The 21,471-nt window shown below is 38.7% G+C and overlaps 1 protein-coding gene across 6 annotated transcripts in view; it reads left to right on the forward strand.

Annotated features, from left to right (window-relative positions):
- Positions 1–21,471, forward strand: part of SLIT2 (slit guidance ligand 2) — a 330,053-nt gene that overhangs the window by 241,550 nt on the left and 67,032 nt on the right. For 4 of the 6 annotated variants that reach the window (XM_040966490.1, XM_040966489.1, XM_040966487.1 and 1 more), the window contains 8 exons: positions 4,626–4,697; positions 6,549–6,692; positions 6,803–6,966; positions 7,871–7,894; positions 11,314–11,464; positions 14,482–14,556; positions 16,728–16,871; positions 21,052–21,195. In XM_040966490.1, the coding sequence (XP_040822424.1) occupies positions 4,626–4,697; positions 6,549–6,692; positions 6,803–6,966; positions 7,871–7,894; positions 11,314–11,464; positions 14,482–14,556; positions 16,728–16,871; positions 21,052–21,195 (918 nt within the window). The remainder of the gene's footprint in view (positions 1–4,625; positions 4,698–6,548; positions 6,693–6,802; positions 6,967–7,870; positions 7,895–11,313; positions 11,465–14,481; positions 14,557–16,727; positions 16,872–21,051; positions 21,196–21,471) is intronic. The other 2 variants (XM_040966491.1, XM_040966492.1) reach the window with 1 other exon arrangement.

Consider the following 21,471-nt stretch of genomic DNA (forward strand, 5'->3'; position numbering starts at 1 on the left):
TGGAATTTCAGCAGCCACGGAAATCCAGTGAGAGTGCCGAGATATATGTGTGAGACCCAGATAAACAGCTGAAGTGGATACAACAATTATTTTCACTCTTATCAAGGGGAGAACTGGATTACAGTGCTTGTGCGGGCATGTAGCTCTTCTGGTTGCTATGTTGGTGTGCCTTCAGAATACTGCAAAGATCTTTGAGAAAAGAAAATGGAGAATTATTGTTACCTGCCTTATGTGCCTGGCACATTTTTGTTGTTATGGTGGCTGGTAGATACGGGAGAGAGGAATAATTGTTGCTAGATACTATCTATCACAGTAGTAACAAAAGTTTTTTTAATTCAAATCCTGGTTCTAGCATTTTCCATGTACCTAGCTAGGTACTATTTTTGTTGTGTATCAGTTATCTCATCTCTGAAAGTACGGATGCGATTACAGTGGCCGTGTTTGCTTCGTTAGGTACAGAGGAGATGCTAGCGGGGCTGAAATCTCCTCGCAGTACGCAGTGCTCACTCCAGGATTTCAGTCACCCACGAGAATGTTTGCACCCACGATTCTCAGCACAGGATTTTGTTTTTCATTACCTCTTGCAAACTGTTGCCATTCCCTTACTCTGATCAATTAACCATCTCACAAACCTCACAGGCACCTACACTAAAGGTTCCTTATTTTGCTGAGATTCTCTGCAGACTTTGTCAGAGCTGACAGTTACTCTGTCTAGTATGTCACAGTTCACTCGGCATTTTCAAAGAGAGTAAGAATGACATCTCCATTTCATCCCATTCTTTTCTGTGCTTTCTTAAGTTAACTAATGTACATTATTTTAACTAATATACATTATTTTTAAGAATTTTTTGAGTGTGGCTGTCTTGACATTTATTGAAAAAATAGACTCTCTCTACAACAACTTTTTCACGATGGCCATCCTATTAATTCCTTATGTTGATTATTTTTTTCCCTTTGGTAGGAGTTCTATCTCTGCCAACTTTACGCAAGCCCAAGAGATTTCAGTCTGGACACACATGGTTGCTGCCTCTGATTTTGCTAATGCTGAAGGCAGAAGAGTTAACTGTGTTTAGCATTCTTTGATGTTTGTTTGTTTTACATTTTATATTTTATTATTGTTATTATTATGATACAGTTCCATAGGCTTCTGGTATTTCCCTTATCCTCTCCCCAATCACCCCCCCACATACATACCTAGTTCCTCTATATCATTACTATAATATAGTTCTTCATACAATCATATGTCCATCATTGCGGACATGGACAGTGGCAGAGAGTCCAGCATCCTATTGTCAAGATAGAGTAAACAGTTTCATTGTAAGTCCCTCTTTGTCTGGAAGTAGAAATGCATACTACATTGTATTCTGTGGTCAGCATTCTTAATCCTCCTGCCAGTAGCAGATATAACAGTTGCCTTAAAATTTGCCTCTAGTTCCAATGGACTGTAAAAAAATTATCAGTATAATTGTATGTCTTGATATCCTATCTTGAAAATAAGCTATGCACAAACATATCATAGAGAAACTATGCAATTTGTTAATTTTGGTGTTTGGTTGATGTTCTCCAAAACCTTCATGCATTTTTTTTATTTCTAGCTGAATTTGTTTTCATCTTCCAGTATTAAAAACAAATTGCTTTTCCCTCTAAAAGAGGATAGCACAAATTCTCACTGGGCTTCTTGCACTTTATAACATTATATAATATCTTTGACTCATTTTTATAGATTTTTGTTCTGCTTTCCTGGCTGTCATCCACATCTCTGCCCTTGTCCTTGGATTTTTTTCATATTTTTAACATTCTCCTTGCTGCTCTTCTGAACTCATTTGAGTGTGAAAAAAAAATTCTTCTTAGAATTTGCATACATTTTGTTGATAAGTATTTTAGCATTACATACATCTAGTATCTTTTATTGCAGTATCTGTCATTGTTGGAACCTATACCAATAAAAACCTGCACAGAAAGAGTTCCTGCATTCTTGCATGACTTCCTTATCCTTTTGTCACCACTTATCCATCTTATCTTATTAACTATAAATTACATGTATCTGTTTGTAACAGTTTAAAAGACAATGGGTTTTGTTATACAAATATAGTACTTTCATATTCAGAGCAAATCTTTAAAACATCACAAATGGACAACTTATTTAGTAATCCACTTATTTACTTTTATGCAATTCCCCAATAATTTATAAACATCTTTATTCCTTTATCAGTCTCAAAAAAATTCCAATATGAATCACCCTTTTTGATTGGTGTTGGAGGCCACGCTTTTCGCATCTCAGTCACATCCGTGCCCTGCACACGGGAAAAGTAACGGAGCAGCACACTTAGAACCCAGCAAAGTGGCTGAATGAGCTAACTGAATGCTCGTGACCTTGAGTACCTTGAGGAGAAAAGCTGTTCTCTTTTTAAGAAGTCAGAAGGAGTTCAGGTGTATAACAACAGAAAATTCTCAATGCAATAAATAAAATTAGGTGTAATATCGTATACAGAGACATTCCATTTTATAAATTTTACTAACATGGCTACTAACACTAGCTTGTTTGTTTGTGTGTCGTAGTCATCTTTCTTCTCTCATTCTGGCCTCCCAAACATGTTTTCCCCTTTCTTGAATCCCTGTGTTATTTTCCATTCATCTGCTTTTGAGATTTCCAATTTGCCTCTCTCAATATAGAAGTATGTCTTTTGTTCTTCATTTTGGAGGCATTGATTCTTTAACTGATTCACTTTTCTTAAAAAAAAAAAATGTGTTTCTTACAAACAAAATTTGTTATTATACCATGTAGCCGTGTTACTAGGATCTATACCAGTGGGATGCCTCTATGCACAGTATAACTCCCAGTTTTATTTATTCCCTGGAGGATTTTCTTCATATGATACACTATTTCCCATCTGTCTGCAACACCTCAAAAAGGAAACAGCGTTTTTCCTGCTCTGCTCTTCTCAATTGCATTGCTATTTTCTTGCTTTTCAAATAGCGTGTTCTACTGCAACACATATTAATTATTTAGATTCTCATTTCAGCTTTCTTCTTTACATACCATGATTTGTTTCCAAAATGAATGAGCCTGATTTCTTAAAGTAATATACTTGTTGCAGATCATTCAAAGTATAGAAAAATGTATACTATCAAACACAAATCATCTGTGAGTAGCAAATCAACCACCATCTAGATATTTTCTTTTTTTTTTCATTTATTTTTTTCTAGGCAGAGTTGGCATATTAACATAGTTACTTTGTCTTAAAGTTTTGTCTGTGTCATTAGATATCATTACAATTTTATTTTAATCAATGCTCAGGAACCAAGCACTTTTGCCATCCTCTGCTACTTGCCAGTGCGTGAACAAGGAGCTGGGTGGGCAGAGGGTCAGCTTGGACTCCAGCGGGTATCCGTATTGGATGCTGATGCCACAGGCGGGGGTTATACCCACTACATCACAACATCAGCCCCTCTGATTCTTTTTCTTCTTCTTCTTTTTTTAACCTTTAGGGTTTACTTTATGGGAAAAACAAATTTATAAAGAGAGGAGTAACAGAGAGACAGAGAGAGTGAGCGAACAAGAGAGATCTTCATCTGCTGGCTCACCCCCCAAATGACCACGACGGCCAGAGTTGGGCCAGTCAGAAGCGAGGAAGCAGGAATCAGGAGCCTCCCCTGGGTCTCCCACATGCGATGTCAGGGCTGTAGGCAGAGCCTTAGCTTGCATTTTCCACCATCCAGACCTTGACTATTTCTTCAGTTGAGTTCCTTTGACTAGAACTAGTATTGAAATATTTGTGAACATTTTGTGACTTCTCACAAATGCTGCCAAAATTTGCCCATGAAATATCAACTATTTTCTGCGTGTAATTCTCGCAGCTTTTTCTGAGGACTTAAAAAAAAAAAAGGAGGGGGTGTAAAAATCTATTGTGAATAGCAGCATGCTAAGCCAGCCATTTACATTCTTCTGGCTATACTTTGGGAAATCCTTCAGCGTAATTTTTAAAATTTATTCTCTATTTGTTATCATCTTGTCACTCATAAAGCCAGTGTAACAGTCTCATTGTATGCTAAAATATATGGCATGTACTAGTCAGACCAGAGTGGTTTGTGCCTCATCAGAGATGGGTTCCGTGATGATTTTTGTAGTTCTACGTTTTGGTGAAAATGTGAATGCCAAAAATTCTAAATTCATACTTAGAACCATTCCCTTCACACATCTTTCATTTCTCAGCTGTCACATTATGTTTAAAAGAAACGCTTTACCTTTTGATGGATTCCTCTCACTCTTTCAATATTAAAAAGCTAAATTCATCCTTTTAATAAGTAATGGAGTCTACATTTAGAGTTTGTCTTGGTTATCATGTATAATCTCATCATATGTGAACCATTTGTGCATATGTCTATGTATTAAAACATGCCAACTTAATAGGGAAAATATCTAGTAAAGGGCAAGAAACTCATGGTTTTTGTGAATTCGATTAATCTCTCTCTGTTTTATTATTAATTGACCTTTGTTACCCAGTTACACTTTTATGATATACTCAATACCTACTAACACACTTAATACACGAATGCGTATGTATTATATAGATCTGTTACATTGATTTAGTGTCTCATATGTTCATTTGGAACTTTTTTTTCAGTGTCCTGTATGGAAATAAAATTACAGAACTCCCAAAAGGTTTATTTGAAGGACTATTTTCCTTACAGCTACTGTAAGTATTTGATTGTTTTGGGGTCTATTGAGCTGATTATTATATTCTAGTCAGTTTGCCATTTATGTTTTCATGGAGGTGTCAGAAAAGTTAACCCTCGAATGTTACAGTTTAATGAATTGGAAGACATTGGTCTCATGGAGTTGCCTGTGGTGATCGGTACTTACTTGAAAATACAGTTCTTGGGAATTGTCATAAAACCTTTTCGAGTACTGTCAAGAGGAGTGTTGGCATTCTGCCTGCGATCTGTCTCAAATGATGCCTCAAAAACTTTTAAGGAAATATGAAATACAGCACAGAGGAGACAGGAGCAGCAACTCCTGACCCCAGAGCACAGCACTGGAGGTCACCAGGAAGAAATCATAGGTGTGAATGTGCCTGGAGTAGCTAAAGAAGCCAGAAAAATAGAAACATGGTAAATCATGTTCACTGAAGGCAGAGATGTGTGTGGTTGCTCTCCAAAGACCCGTTTCTTAGTGTGTTAGATAATGAGGCATTCCCAAACATACACAACATGTGCTTTAAACTACTAGATGTTCGTTACCGATCCATTTCTGAGCACAGAGGTATGATAGAGGATAGGGATATCGTAATATCGTAATGTACCCTGCCTGACCCCAGCTGCGCTTATACTGTAGACCTCTGCAAACTAGGTGACACAACTCTTACACTGAATAATGCCATCACGAATCCAGAAGAGGACAATTTTAGCTGAGTGAGAGTTCTCACCTGGGAAGATTGTGCATCATGAATAAAAACCCAGACACAGTCTCATTTAACTCACAAGAAGGATGTTTGCTGAAATAAAAGGCTTGTGGGATAGTATGCTGAAACATATTTATAATGTAGGACTAGGGAGATTAATAATATCACCTGGCATTAGCCGTGAGGTTTAGAAAGAATTCCTGTAAAATCATGTGTCTGCTGAGCACCTGTTATATACAAGATAAAAGGAAATTATCAGAAATCACAACAGGCAAAGAGCCCTGATATTCTGGGGAAAGAGAATCATGGACATGATGGTCAGCACTAGCATGAGAATGAGTCCACTAGATATAACATGTCCAGTAGGAAATACAAGAAGGGGATAGGAGGGAAGGGAGGATGCTGAAAGTCAGACGAGGCACGGACAGATTGCAAATATTTATGTTAGTGATCAGACAGGCTGGATTGAGGGGAGATGTGAACAGAGTTCCGGAAGCAAAGTGAATGACAGCCCAGTGAATATCTAGAAGAAAACTCCAGGAAGAGAATGCCATACTGATGGGTTGGGAAAATGAGATAACTTCTGTCACTGGGCCACCTCACCCAGCAGAGACATCTAGAAGGTCGCCGAGTTCAGAGAGCGAGTGATACATCCTGTTGGCTGGTGGACCGAGGCTCTGGCTCAGAGCCAGCCATGAACAGTTGCATCCAAAATGGATGAGAACAAATATGTTCGGTTCTGTGTTTTACAAGAATCATTCTAGCTGCTGTTCTGGAAAAAAAAAATCAAACTTCATTTTCACAGAACATAGAGGACCTAATATTTTTAGGGTTCCCTTACCAGATGAGTCTGCCCCCACCACTCCACTGTTCTGCCTCTGTAGCTTCTACAGAAAACGTGTAATTGTTTCTTTCAGATAAATATAAAGTCATACTGGATTTAAGTTAATTTTACTTTGAGAGCCTTGCTTTATCTGGCAAACCCCAAGTCTCCAGTCTGCAGTACCTAAATGGTTCAACTTATAATTTTAATTTAGAGGTTTAAAAATGTTGATTTCTTGATGGGCTTTTCTCAAGAAGGACAAAATCTTGCAGGTGAGTTAATGAGATGCTGCACGTTAATTCTACAACTATTTGATCAAACAGATTATTGAATGCCAACAAGATAAACTGCCTTCGGGTAGATGCTTTTCAGGATCTCCACAACTTGAACCTTCTCTCCTTGTATGACAACAAGCTTCAGACCATCGCCAAGGGGACCTTTTCTCCTCTCCGGGCCATTCAAACTATGTATGTATATATGATTTGGGTCAAGCTGGATGACCGTTGTTTTCACTCTGAATGCAAGAGTTGAGTGCATTGCAAGTCATGTACAAAACAGTTTTGTGTGTTTCTGAAAGGCATTTGGCCCAGAACCCCTTCATTTGTGACTGCCATCTGAAGTGGCTGGCGGATTATCTCCATACCAACCCGATTGAGACCAGTGGTGCCCGCTGCACCAGCCCCCGCCGTCTGGCGAACAAAAGAATCGGACAGATCAAAAGCAAGAAATTCCGTTGTTCAGGTAATTTCTTATTTCTTATGACATTTCCTCTGTGACCAATAACAGTGGCTACATGAGATCTAGCAAAACCAGCTGACTTTGCCCTGATTTTTCGACATTGTAAAATCATGTTTTTATTTTCCCTGACCAGAAAGAGAATGGCAAATGCCTCTCCCAGACCACTTCCACATGTATTGCTTTGAACACTAGATCCAACAGTTGAAAGGGGCTGTTGGCCAGTTTTAAAGATGCATGGATACTGCAGCCTATGTTCCTATTCATGGTCAAATGAGGGCCATTTAGCTGAGTCAGGGTACCCTTAAAGTCTGCTAAATTTTGTGCTTGTTGTACTTTGTCCGTGGGCCATCTAATGAGCTGAGATTTGTTTATGTGCTTTTTCTCAGACCTAGGAAGGGATGGGGCAACCTCCTAATTCCTTGCGTCTCTAAATGCACTTTTTCATTAGCCATTCCCTGATTTTGAGTAGGATTATGTCAATGCTTTTTCCCCCAAAGGGTCATCTTTTGTCATTTGGAAACTATTTTTCAATGAAAAATTAATATTTTGTATTAACTGCAAAGCTTATATCAGTAAAATTTACCATTTACCTTGATTATTTTGTTTCTTTTATGATCCATCCTTCCCACTCATGGTAGTATGCTACCTAAATATTCTAGGCATATTTTGCATTCAGTAGTTAAATCATACTAAAAAGCTAATATAAAGACAAAGTTGGTATTGTCTGTGATTGTAGATGTATTTACTATTCACTATATATTATTTTACTTCAGATACTGCCGTGAATATGTATTACTCACTTAATTATTTATAATAACTTTAGTCCATTCTTAATCTAATATAATTCGTATCTCTGCTTACTGACATTCAGGTACATCTTCTATTTTTTTTTCTCTTTTTTATTTAGCTAAAGAACAGTATTTCATTCCAGGTAGGTTTTGCTCGGTGGTAGGACTAACTGCAAACATCCTTTCCTCACCTTATACACTGCAGCTTCTAAGACTATGCATGCCTTTGAAAGTCCAGTGGATACTCTGTAGATAAATTAATATAGATCACTTGTCGTTGTTTCCTGAAACACTGACCTTTGCATGCAGCTTCTGATGCTAAACGTGTATTATTAAACTCCCACCTTTTTTCCTCTCCCTTTCAGTTTTGCATATTGTTTAAAATTTCTCACAGTAGCAAAATGTTTGAACTTATGCCTCTCTACTTAAATCACGTTTCCCTTACACTGTATATCTGATCTGTCAACCTGTTTTTAAAATATAGCTTACTGAGCTGGTTTTAAAGACAGACACCTTTATGTTATCAAAGAGCTGGTTCTACATGACATCAGTGATAAGTACAGAATTGCATTTTCATTCATGAGGCTTAATTGTTTGAGTTTACCTTAATTCTTCCACCTCACTCTTTGTTGAAAACAGTAGCTTTCTAAAGATTTGTGTCCAGTCGCTCTGTGTCTGTGACTGCGCATTGTTGCCTTATGAGGAGTGTTGCATACCTCCGCAGAAGGGCAACTGGTGTCTATCCGGAAACCTTTGGAAGTTCATGCAGACTTCCTACCTGAAGTTACTCAAGCAGATGAATAAAATGTTCCTAAGACAGTGACACTGTTTTGCCATTTCAATCTTGACAGTATCGTGACTGATGATTCTAGAGCTAGCTCTTTAAAATATGTCTTTACTTATTTTCTCCTTGCTTGCCGGTTGTGAAAAATGCTTCTTGACTTGACTTTTAAATCATTATGTAAAATGTTTAATATTGATTGACTGCACTCACCATCTCTTGGGTATTTTCTATATTGTAATATGTTTTTTCATTTTTAAAATAACCATAAATTCCTACAGTGTTAGTGTGTGGGACCATGCTTATGTACTGAAGAAGAGTTTTGGGTTTGGTCTTGTTTTAAGGATAGATTTATTGCTCATCAATTTATTGAACTATAATTTGGATCATGTTAGTTATAAATTTTTAGCTATAGTGCTTGAATAATTATTGGTATGTCATATAATATAGTAGCTGACTAACAATAGAATCTTGAGAAGCACAATCATTGACTTTTGTTAGTACTATTCTATTAAACAATTAAATGGGAAATCACCTGACTGGTTTTTCTTCAGTGAAAAAAAAACCAATAGTCTAAAGAGGAGTACCTCTGCTCACATACAGAGTAACATTGGTTTTATTTAAGTAAAATTATTTTATTAATGCAACCCGGACAAAATTATTGCAACTATTCCATTTAAGTATTCATTACTAGCAATTCTGAATACCTCCAATTCACCAAATGAAGAGCAAAAAGTAGATTTTTCTCATAGCTTCTAACATGGTTTTCCACTCTTAAAATCAAAACCAAAATAGATTTTAGAAGGTATCAGTATAAAGTGCCATGTCTTAATCCCTTATCATTCAATTGACATTATTTAAAAGAATGACTGTCAAAACCTGAATGCAACAGGATTCCTGGAGTCTTTAAATATATACTCATTCCAGTATCATAATTAAAATTTGAGCCTGTACCAAAGGAACTACCATAAAGTAAACATTACTAGCATTACATAAAAATAATTTGAAATGGAAAACAATGTGTCTATGACTCATGCCCTGTTACCAGGCTACCTTTATTTCACTTTGAAGTAAGGCATAAGCCTGAATCAAACAGATCCTCAATCAATACCATTGTGTTGACTGCCAAGCATGATGAAACTATTATATTCAGCCTCACAAACTTCTTATGGGATTCTAATTTCATTTCCACTAAGTGACATTATTTATAAGTTGGAAAGACCATTAAAAAGCTTGTATGCCACAACTAAAGATTAATCCTAATGTGGTCATTATATTCCTTGGCAATCCCTATGATGAGTTTTTCATTCACGCTTACAAGTGCGCTTGCCTTCTCCTGTTCCGTATGGCATTCTGAATATTGCAGTGATAACTCAAAAGAAAATCTGTCTTGCAGAGAGTTCATCTTTCAAAGAAATCGACAAGAAGTTAATTTGTACCATGCGTCTTTTATGCCATTGCTTTTCTAGTAACATGATCATGTCTCAAAAAATTATTATAAATTTTTTTGCAAAACATGACAGTTTGCATCATATCATGCTGTTCTCCTATAATTGCAGAGTACAGAAAGGGAACTTAGTTTGATGTATATGTATATTAAGCTAAATTGGGATCACTCTGTCTTTCTTTCCTTCTTGGTAATTTTACTTTTGCAGGAATTCACCATTTTGGCTGTAAGTAAAAATGTCTGTTCTGAAACAAACAAAAAAATCCTCCTGTTTAAATCCTTATGTATCTTCTTTTAGTCTTGGTCTTTGCACTTTTTTTTTTTTTAAATCAAGGAGAAACCACAGACCTTTTGAGCTTCTTTGTTGTCCTCGTAGCTCACCTTCGACTTCTTCCTGGATGTTGTTCCCGAAAGCTGTTGTTTCCACTCTGCAGTTCTGAGGAGCGATGGTGGCACCTTTCAGTATAGCCCCTCTTTGCGTTTCCAGGAAATCTTCAGTAGTAATACAAGGGTCGTAAACGTTCTGCGGGAAGGATGCATGTCATGTAAACAGTATTGCGTTTCCAGAACGTCTGTAGCTTTTTTTCCCACCTCCTTTCATCTTTCCTCTTGGTCTTACCTTTGGCCCTCGTGGTTGGTGTAGTGACAATGTAGCGAGATTTTCTGTTGTGCTTGATCTAACCATGTGGTTGTGAGGAATGAGTAAAACATGGTTCCGTCAAGCACCATGGAACGTCACGCAGCTTTCTACAGCATGACAAGCTGCTGAGGCTTAAATCAGGATTTACTTGTCTCTTTATAAAATCAAAATGAAAAAAAGAGGGCTTTATTTTAGGCATTTTGGAAGATTATGTGAGAGGGAGAGAATAATAGAAGTCCACACACACAAAAAAAAATTGAAAATTTGAGTATGATCTATTTGCCTTGAAAGCCCTAATTTATAATAACAATACAGGAATATATTTATTTACTGGATACCGTTGCAATTCTTGACACAGAGAAAAAAGAAAAAACTAAAGTTTTTAATTATTAATAGCCATTGTGTGATTAGCTGTGAACCAGGCTAGCTTGGCTCAGAACTGGATCAGCAGAAAGTACAGCTGTGAAAAGCTCAACTTTGTTAATGTTTTCCTGTCGTGTGAATCTGGCCACTCTTTTTTTCCAGAAAATTCCAAGTCTTTCTGTTAACCCTCTCCTGACATCCGTTGACCAAAAATCCCCTAAGTTGTCTCCCTACTGCATAATCTCTAGGTATCTTATGTTTTTCTTCCTATGAGATGTTAACTATTCAAACCTTCAGATTCAACTCTGTTTTTGGCTTGAATCCTCAATAGGTACAGAAGATTACCGGTCAAAACTAAGTGGAGACTGCTTTGCAGACTTGGCCTGCCCTGAAAAGTGCCGCTGTGAAGGGACCACAGTAGACTGCTCCAATCAAAAACTCAACAAAATCCCAGAGCACATTCCCCAGTACACTGCAGAACTGTAAGCTCTCCCTAACAGAATCCTGCTGGATGGGGAAGGACTGAAACCGTGACAGCATAGGAATTGTGACCTGTCATCTTTAATCTCAATGTATTAATTCTAATGAGTGCAAATTACATTGGCCTAACTCTTCTTTGTACAGGGAAGAACATATTGCGTGGCACCTTTGTCTGTATTTTTATACAAAGATGCAAGATTGATTTAATTCACAGCCTGCAGGATGAAATTCATGCTAATAGTGGCATTTATTTGATATGTATTTACTGGATACCATTTATGCCAAAACCATTTCTAAAACACTTCATATATTTTAGCATATTAGCTAAAAAAGCTTTATTTGTTGGACTTATTTGAAAGGCAGACTAGCAAACAGACACACATACATACCTTACCATCCAATGATTCATTTTGTAAAAGGCTGCGGCAGCCAGGCCAGGAAACCAGGAACCAGGAATTCATCAGAGTTTTCCACATGGGTGGCAAGAAATCAAATACTTAATTCAGCATCAGATTCTTTTGCAATAGCGTTAGTATGGAACTGGATCCAAAGCTGAGCAGCTGGGACTTCCACTGAAACTCGGGTATGGGAAGCAGACACACCAAGTGGTGAATTAATCCACTGCACCACAATGTCCTGTCTGGGTTTAACATATTTAATACTTAAAATAACCAAATAGAGAAGACTGAAGGTCACCACTTTGAATGTAATTCATTATGAATCTAATTAGAGTCTTTCTGTCTCTTTAACGGCTTCCATGCCTCACGTGTGGAAGGATTCGTGATGATCAATAACTGAAGTACAAAATACAGGATTCTTGTTTTCCTGAACAATACATGTCCCTAGCAAGAAAAGACATAAAAGGCACAGTGTGATCAAAGTTACATGTACAACCCTGACATAGGGCCTCGGGCATGGCAGGTGCAAAGATAATGGTATGTGGAATCATTTCTAGATTCTATGCCCATGTACTCATTGGCTTTATTAACTTTATTAAAGGAAGATATTTAGTGGTATTTCTAGGAGATCAACAGAAAAACTGGTGCAATATCATCATTTTCTGAACATCTTACCCATCTTAATGCACAATACCATCTGGGAATTCTCATTTGCTGCTTGGTAGAGTGTGTGCCTCTTGTAACCCCTCAGTCCTCCAGCAGATGATGGTCCTTTTGGCTGAGGGTTGCGTCCACCAAGCCTGCATTAATGCCTGTTCCTTCAGGAATTTTAGGGAATTCCAATAATGAAAAATAAAGTCGTGGCTTTAAAAAAATTTACAGAAACTACTTTGTGCTTAGTAATGCATTACTCTTGTTCATGAAGATATGTAATAGTAACTTCCATATTGTTGCAAGGAGACCATGTCACAAAATCCTTGATTTAAGGTATTTCTGACTACTATAAAAATATCATCTTGGCTTGGCAAAGTAGCCTAGATGCTGAAGTCCTTGTCTTGTGTCCATTGGGATCCCATACAAGTGATGGTGCTAATCCCAGCTGCCCCACTTCCCATCCAGCTCCCTGCTTGTGACCTGGAAAAGCAGTTCAGGACGGCCAAAGCCTTAGGACCCTGCACCATGTGGGAGACCTGGAAGAAGCTCCTGGCTCCTGGTTTTGGATCAGCTCAGCTGCAGCCTTTGTGGCCACTTGGGGAGTGAATCAGCAGATATATGATCTTTCTCTCTGGCTCTCCCTTTCTCTGTAAATCTTACTTTCCAATAAAAAAAATTTAAAAATTATATCATCTTACACAAATGTTATGTAGGTACTTAAAGAAATCAAAACTGTATACAGTTACACTTAAAAATATCAGAACTGGAAAGAAATGTGAAACTTATATCTGAAAAGGAAATTGGTACTAAAATATCTGGAATAATCTTAGAAGTCAGAGTGGAATAATGTTAGAAGTCACCTATTTAATAAGTGATTACAGTTCTGTATGAATGTTTCTCTGACGTAGTTATGTCTGCATAAACGGCCTCTAACCATATGAAATAATATTCATAATTGCTAACCATTAGGGAAATCCAAGTCAAATTCATAGTGAGATATCTCTCCATATTCAGTGGAATAGGAAAAAAAAACAAACAATTACAAGTGGGAAAAATTACAACTCTCATACTTTGCTGAGTGAGTATAAAATGGTATAGCCCTTTTGAAAACATTTTTCTCCACACCTGAAATTGAAAGCAGTTATCTAAACAAAAACATGTGTGTCCCCCATTCTCAGTAGCATAATTCACAGTTAGCAAAAAGTGGAAGTAACAGAAGGTCTCCCAACTGATACTTCGTTGTGTCCACTTGGGGGAAAAGGATTCAGTTAAGACAGTGAAACAATGATATGTATAAAGGGAAAGAAGCCACAGAGAAATGCCACAGTTCATAGGAACTGTCCAAAATAGAAAAATCAATACAGACAGAAGATAAGTGCAAGGCTCCCAAGTGTGAGCTGGCGGCGGGGAGAGGAATTGGCAATGATTATGGGGGTTTCTGTTTTTGGGTGGGGAAAATATTTTGGAGTGGATAGCAGAGATGGTGGCACTTTCCATGACTGTGACATAAATTACTCATTGCTTAAATGGGTGAGCATGACAGGGTGGGGATTGTATGGGAATTCAGTAAAACTGTAAGTAAAAAAAAAAAAAGTACTAAAACAAGCGAAAAGGAACACATGTCGAATGAGGCTTCTTGGGTTAATAGTAATCAGTGTTGAGAAATTTTATTCTAAATATTATCGAATATTATTGAGTAAGAGCTGTTTTTCAGTATGATATTCCATGCTGTTTCCTAATGTATTTTATGTTGGTAGTTGAAATTTGAATAAAATGGGATAATTATCAGTACTTTTGACAAATATTTTGCAATAGGTCTGCTATATTTTATTTTAGAGTTATCATTAATATTATATGTATTGACAAACATGATACATATTCATGTGTGTGTGATAAATGAAGTTTAATCCTTTCTCACTGTTGGTAATGAAGTTTTCTTCCTATTCTTTGTCCCTCCTTTGTCCCAGGCGTCTCAATAATAATGAATTCACAGTTTTGGAAGCTACAGGAATCTTTAAAAAACTTCCTCAGTTACGGAAAATGTAAGTCATTTTTCAAATGTCATCTTTAAATTTTCTAGTATCTAGTTGTTTGCCTCTTCTTTTATACTTTTATTTTATATAGGTTTTTTTAATTTTATTTAGTTTTTTTTAGTTTTTTTATTTTATTTAGTTTTTTTATTTTATTTAGTTTTTTTTAATTGAAGTATATAAACAATACCAGTAGATTCCCACACAGGGCCTCCTGGTGACATGAGCGGTGGCACTGAGAGGAGCTTGTCTATGAGGTGCTTGCCTGTGCCAGCTCCCGTTTTCTGTAGCTGAGTCTGGGCCTTTGCTTTATCGCAGACAGCTGGTCTCTTACATGGCCACAGTGGGAATCCAGCAAGTTAGGCACAATGAATTGGATTCAGTAATATTTTGTAAAATTCTTCACTATTCCCCAAAGCATACTGTTGTTTCTCTTAAAGCATATTCATGTCAACTACTTGGCTTTTTGCTTCATTAAACTTTCATTACAAGTTAGTCAAAATGAACAACTGGTAAACTGGCTTGATAGCTTATCTGTGTTATATGCCCACAATTCATGCTTTAAAATAAGTTCACGAGCTCAGCAGCGGCATCGACACGCTGCCAGCTGCAAGTGTCAGTCTGACGGAGCACTCCACGCGCGATGTGTTGTGATCCGGAAGAGGGAGGCGGTCTTTTCACAGATCTGTGTTCACACGTGTGCTAACTCAGAGGAGCGCTGGGAGTGGCAGTGCACGGTGAACCTGCTGCTGTGCCCTTGACCTCTGTCTCATGCCTAGGAATGGATTTTTGAGGTCTAAATTGCTCTCCTTTTTCCCCCTAATGCTAAATGCTGTAAGGCAAAGAGAGAGAAAACAGTTACTATGGGTAATGTTCTCAGTGGAATTAAAATGTGCATAGAATTTATGGTTTCGGGATCCCTCCTGGGCTTGAAGTGAACAGTGAAAAACAGGATGAAAGTGCCTGTGGGGAACCACCACCTCAACTGGATATGCTTGTCTTCTACGCAAGCACTATAGCATTGGGCATTATACACAACACTGATAGTTAATGTGTTTGTTTTTACATATCAACATGTAAGATTTTGACCTTTGAATAAACACATGTTCAAATTCTTTTCCAGTCCATCTAAATACGAACACAGAGGTAGATACTTGACCTAGTTAAGATACCCAAGTCACATATCAAGATCCCTGGGTTCAACACCTGGCTTTGGTGCCTGATCTCAACTTTCTGCTAGTGCAGACTTGCAAGACAACAGTGATGGTTCACGTGATTTGGTTCCTGCCACTCACATTGACCAGCATGCATTCCTGGATTCTTGCTTTGACCAGGCTCTGTGCCAGCTCTTGTGCTATTTGGAAGTAAACCAAGAGCAGGGTTTCCTTTCTCATCTCCTTTTTCTCCCCCTTTCTGTCTCTGTCTTTCCAGCCTACCAGTCCTGCCTCCTCAAAAAGAAAGAGGAGGAGACTGTAGTATGTTGGGGTAAGCCACCATTTGAGTGGGGCTTCCTGCTCATGCATATGCTGAGAAGCGTTAAGATTATGGCTGAAGTACTTGGTCCCAGTCACTAATATAGGAAACTGAGATGAGAATTCTGGGTCCTGGCTTCAGCTTTGCCCAGTCCCAACTAGTGCATGCATTTGGGGAGTAAATCAGCGGATGGAAGAGTGATATCATTTTCTCTCTTTGTCTCTCTTGCTCTCTTCATCTTTCAAATCAATTTTTAAAGAAATAAAAAATTAATTAAATGCTAACACATTTTAGTCCATTCTTCTCTATTCCAGTGACTTCTTTTATTGATTCATTCATTTTGACAGTTTTAATCAAGGACATTGCATTGAAAAACTTCTTATATTTTGTGGAGGGCATCAGCTTTTATATAAGCTAAAACCTGCCCATCCCCTCCCCCAGATTTTGAGAACAATAATTCAATTTGATCAGGCTATTTATTGTCTTGTGGAGCCTTGCGGCCTGATTTTTTTGCCTTGGGTATTCCTTTATTGTCGTCCTTTTGCTTTGAGTAAATGAGAAACTGTGCTTTCAGAGCCTGGGCAGTGCTGGGAGGTTAGAAGCAGCAAGAGGAGATTTAATTCAACAACAGGAAATGAATGAACGTGTTTCAATCCCCTCAGTATTAAAAAGAAACTGTTTAAAAAATTCTTGCTTCAACTTACTTTTAGCAACTTCAGCAACAATAAGATCACAGATATCGAGGAGGGAGCCTTTGAAGGGGCATCTGGTGTCAATGAAATGCTTCTCACCAGTAACCGTCTGGAAAACGTGCATCACAAGATGTTCAAGGGGCTGGAAAGCCTCAAAACACTGTGAGTATTCTTCCCTCCGTTGCCATTCGGCCAGAGGTTGGAGTTCATCCTTCATTATAATCCTGGGGGACGAAGAGGAAGAATATTTCTTACTCCCCATAAAATGCACGCACACACACACATGCGTGTGCACACACACACCTGTAGTGAATGCCCACAATATCCATCTTCAGTATACTGTTAGCAGTGACTGGAGCAGTCCTCCTGACTCCTGTCTTCCCAGATGAAGGTACAGGTGCTTTTACAGGTGTGGCTTCCCTGTTCTGCCTCACAACGGCCACCCTCTCTCCTTTGTTCAAACACCTCCATGGGATACTCCTCTTGGCATCTACTCTGCTCCATGGCAGAGGAAATTACCAGTTTGTCTGGGATTTGCTTTGCCTACCCAGTTAAGATCTCAGCACAGGAGAGACTGCCACTGGCTTATTACTGTCTCCTTCAAAAAGAATGCTGCAAGTTTTACCTGCCTGCTCAAAGGTCGGGAGACTGGAAAAGAGAGATCTTAGCTACGGAAGGCAGGGGTTGGACAGAACAGCCACAACAAGCACTTTGGTTGTTACTAGAATATATCATTATGTTTGACAAGATGGTGACCACTATATTAGAAGAGAGACAAACCAAACTGAATTCCCTGGCATATTTAAAGAAAGATACATGTATGAGAGATAAAATTGCTATTGCGATGTGGCCAAGTTTGGTGTGCTTGTCTCCCCTAAACATTGAGAAAAATATACAACCAAGAGGCTGGTAGTTGAGGTCATCTGTTGCGTTGCCTTTATCATTTGCTGTGGCAGAAAGGAATTCCTACAACCAGTGGCAGTGTGAATAGCATCCCAAGTTCAAATCCATCCCAAGCCAACCCTGACCTAAGAGTCCAAATGTGTTCATGGGCAATCTGAACCTAACCACCCAGCAGGACCAAGCGGAGACCTGGTGACCCTTCTCAAGCACTGACATGTGACAATGTGATATGAAAATATTCTCTCAGCTCTTTAATGGTAGAGATGCTGAGGAGGAGTATGGAGAGAGAATGTACTGTGTGACTGTGTCTGACTTGTCCCTGAGATCTTTCAGCAAAGAGCAGCGCACATACCTTGCGTGAAGTAAACGCCTGTCTTCATAGTGAGTGGTCAAGGGGCCACGACCTACTACTGGAACCTTCGCATTTTCATGGTGGTGCTGTTTAATGGGAGTAAAGGAGCAGGCTGTGACCACACCTGTATTAGTGTACTCGAACTGCCATAAGAACATAACAGGAGGTGTAATAGGTGTAATAGCCTAGTGACTAAATCCTTGCCGTGCATCCATTGCAATCCCATATTGGTGCCAGTTTGTATTCCGGCTGTTTCTCTTCCCATCTGGCTCCCAGCCTGGGGCCTAGGAAAGCAGTCAAGGATGGCACAAAACCTTGGGACCCTGCACTCATTGCATGGGAGATCCAGAAGTAGCTCCTGGCTCCTGGCTTTTGGATCGATTCAGCGCCAGCAGCTGCAGCCACTAGGGGAGGATGTTTTTCTCCTTATCTCTGTTTATCTGCCTTTCTAAAATAAATAAATTAATTAAATGAATCTTAAAAAAAGAAGGTGCCATAAGCCACTTAGTTTAAACGACAGAATTCTGTATCACAGGCTAGTACAAGGTGTTAAGTGGGTGACTTCTGTTGAGTCGTGCGTTCCTCCTCTGAGAGCTCATGCAAAGGATCTCTTCAGTGTCTCTCCCTTTCTTTGTGAAAACAGCATCAGATCGGGGCCGCACTCTGTGACCACACCTAGCCTCCATCACTCCACCCACAGCCTTCTCTCCTAATACAGTGCATTTGGCATTGGAGTGTCAGTGTATGAATTTAAGGGAGACACAACTCTGTGTTAACACTACCCCTAGGTTGTTATCATAAAACACAATTCTTTACATTAATTGTACTCAAGGGCCTCTCCCTAAGAATTCTCTACACCCTACTTTTTTCTTCCACATCTTTTCAGGGAAACTTTCTTGCCACTTATGTTTAAGTACCTGGGACAGGCACCCACAAGCTTAGTCCAGCAATAGTTCAACAAGCATACTAGAGCAGGTGAGAGCCATGCTCAGAACATTCAGAGTTCTAGAGCAGATGTACCAGGACAACACTGTTCTTTCACATGCTATCTTGAGCAAGGCATTAAGAAGATTTTTTTAAAAAGATTCATTTTATTTTCATAAGAAAGTCAGATATGCAGAGGAGGAGAGACAGAGAGGAAGATCTTCCATTTGTTAATTCATTCCCCAAGTGGTTGCAACGGCCGGAGCTGCACCAATCCAAAGCCTGGATCCCGGAGCCTCTTCTGGGTCTTCCACGCTGGTGCAGGGTTCCAAGGCTTTGGCAATCCTCCACTGCTTTCCTAGGCCACAAGCAGGGAGCTGGATGGGAAGCAGGGCCACCATGATTAGAACTGTCATCCATATGGGATCCTGGCACATGCAAGACGAGGACATTAGTGGCTAGGCTACCACACTGGACCCACTAAGAAGATTTTGACAGCAAATTGCTGTGCCCTCCCAGACTTCTTGACCATTTAGAATTTGAAGGTTACTTAGTAGTACATGGGTTGATTTTGAAAAGTCTTTTAGGAAACCCCTGAGACTGCAGCAAAGGTCAGTGCCTGTGGGTGATATGTTTCCAGCAACAGAGAACAAAGTTTTCTTCAGTTCCTCCCAGGAGTCCATGAATGCAGAATTGAAACCCGGCACCCTTTATGTTACCAGAAGTGCCCAGTGGGTTCTTTCCTCAGCTTAGTATAGAAATAAAAAGCCGGGAATCTGTTACAAACAGAAAAGTTTATTTGCGAAGGGACCAGGGAGCAGGGAAAGGAGAGGGAAGGGAAAGCACCTCCGGACAAGAAGCGGGGAGGTGGGGTGCCTCTCGCAAGAGGAGGGAGAGAGAGACACCGAAGGTTTGAGAAAGGCTCTTGGGGTTTTAAGCATTCCCTGACCCCTCCTTGTTGGGCGGGGAACCTATAGGTGAGATGTTCCCCATTGGTGGTCTCTTAATTAGTTACAAAGAGGGTGGACAGTGCTGGTGCTGCCCACCTGAAGGTGTGGCCAAGACCTCAGCAGGCCTGGGTGGTCTCACTTTATTACTTATGTTAATACTTATTGCAAAGGGGAATGCTAGTAGGAATATTTTTGTTCTGTTGAGTATTTATTTCCTAAAGTAAAGTACTATCTTGATAAAGGAGCAACCATTTCTTCTTATGTGACTCAGCAAAATTAAAATTTTTTTCCTATTTATTAATAAGACAAACTATAATTTTAAATCCTAGTGCTCATTTCATTTTGCCTCTCTGAAGTCTTTACTTGTAGGTTAGTCAAACCTTATTTTTAAAAATAAGAAATAAATTAGGAAGTTTTGATTTAATTTATAACAACCATTCATTTCTAAATGAGATTTTGGGGAAGTCTTCGTTCTACTGCTAAGTTTCACATATAAGGAGCAAAAATTGAAAATCGGGTCTAAATTTGAACAGTGTTGATGAAATGGGAACACTTTGGACTCTTTGGGTAGTGATGATTTACAGCAATCTTTCCAAGGTAAACTGATTTCACCTTTGGGGTAGTAAGCTGGAAATTTGTGTCTGTTCTTTCTTTTGAAATTATAACTTAGAATAGTGAACTAGTTTGTATCAATAAAATAGATTGTGTAAGGCTTGTGGGTACTCAGTCAAATTCAGCTCTCGTCACTCCTTTCCACATCGACTCCATATCTGAGTCCCTAAGATGAACTGAGCCCTCCGTCTGTGGTGACTGTTGATCCTTTCTTTTCGAATCAAATGCCACACTACTCTGCATCCACAAAGCACAGGCTTCAAGGACTCAGGAAACTGGAGGTGAGCTACATCATGATGTAATCACACAAATATGCAGAGCATCCAAAGGCAACCTTCTGTACCCGCCATCTGATTGTAAATCCACGTGGAGGTTCATCATGCCTTTTGTAACTGAGTCAATCTTTGACTCTGTGTGTTTTATTCTTACAGAATGTTCTCAGTATGTATCCACACCGGTTTCTAGTGGCAAGAGGACATTACAGAAAAAGAGCAATGAGTTCTATATAGTTGCAAAGAGGGATGAATTATTTTGATCCTAAAGAAGGCGGAATTGATTGGTGGAGGTTTTATTTCCGTAACAAAATATCTTCTTTTTTTAGGATGCTGAGAAGTAACCGAATAAGCTGTGTTGGAAATGACAGTTTTATAGGACTCGGTTCTGTGCGTTTGCTTTCTTTATATGATAATCAAATCACTACAATTGCACCAGGGGCATTTGATACCCTCCATTCTTTATCAACTCTGTAAGTATAAAGATTATATAATCTTTATGCCTTACTTGAGCCAATGTATTATCTTTGCAGTGCTTGTCAATACTATTTTAATTCAGTTTTTGGCATTTCATAAAAATGTGATCAGGGATGTAGATATTTTGAAAAAAAAAGTTGGTTCAAGCTATATCCTTTAATTTTTCTCAAAGTATTAACTACTATCATGAAATTTTAGCAAAAACTCAGTGATTCTTAGTTATTTTTATGGTAATGTAGTCAAATAATATAGCTTAATTTCTCAATTTTAAA

The sequence above is a fragment of the Ochotona curzoniae genome, unplaced genomic scaffold (genome assembly GCF_017591425.1).
Source record: "Ochotona curzoniae isolate NIBS_2020 unplaced genomic scaffold, NIBS_Ocur_1.0 scaffold_4505, whole genome shotgun sequence".
Lineage (NCBI taxonomy): Eukaryota > Metazoa > Chordata > Mammalia > Lagomorpha > Ochotonidae > Ochotona > Ochotona curzoniae.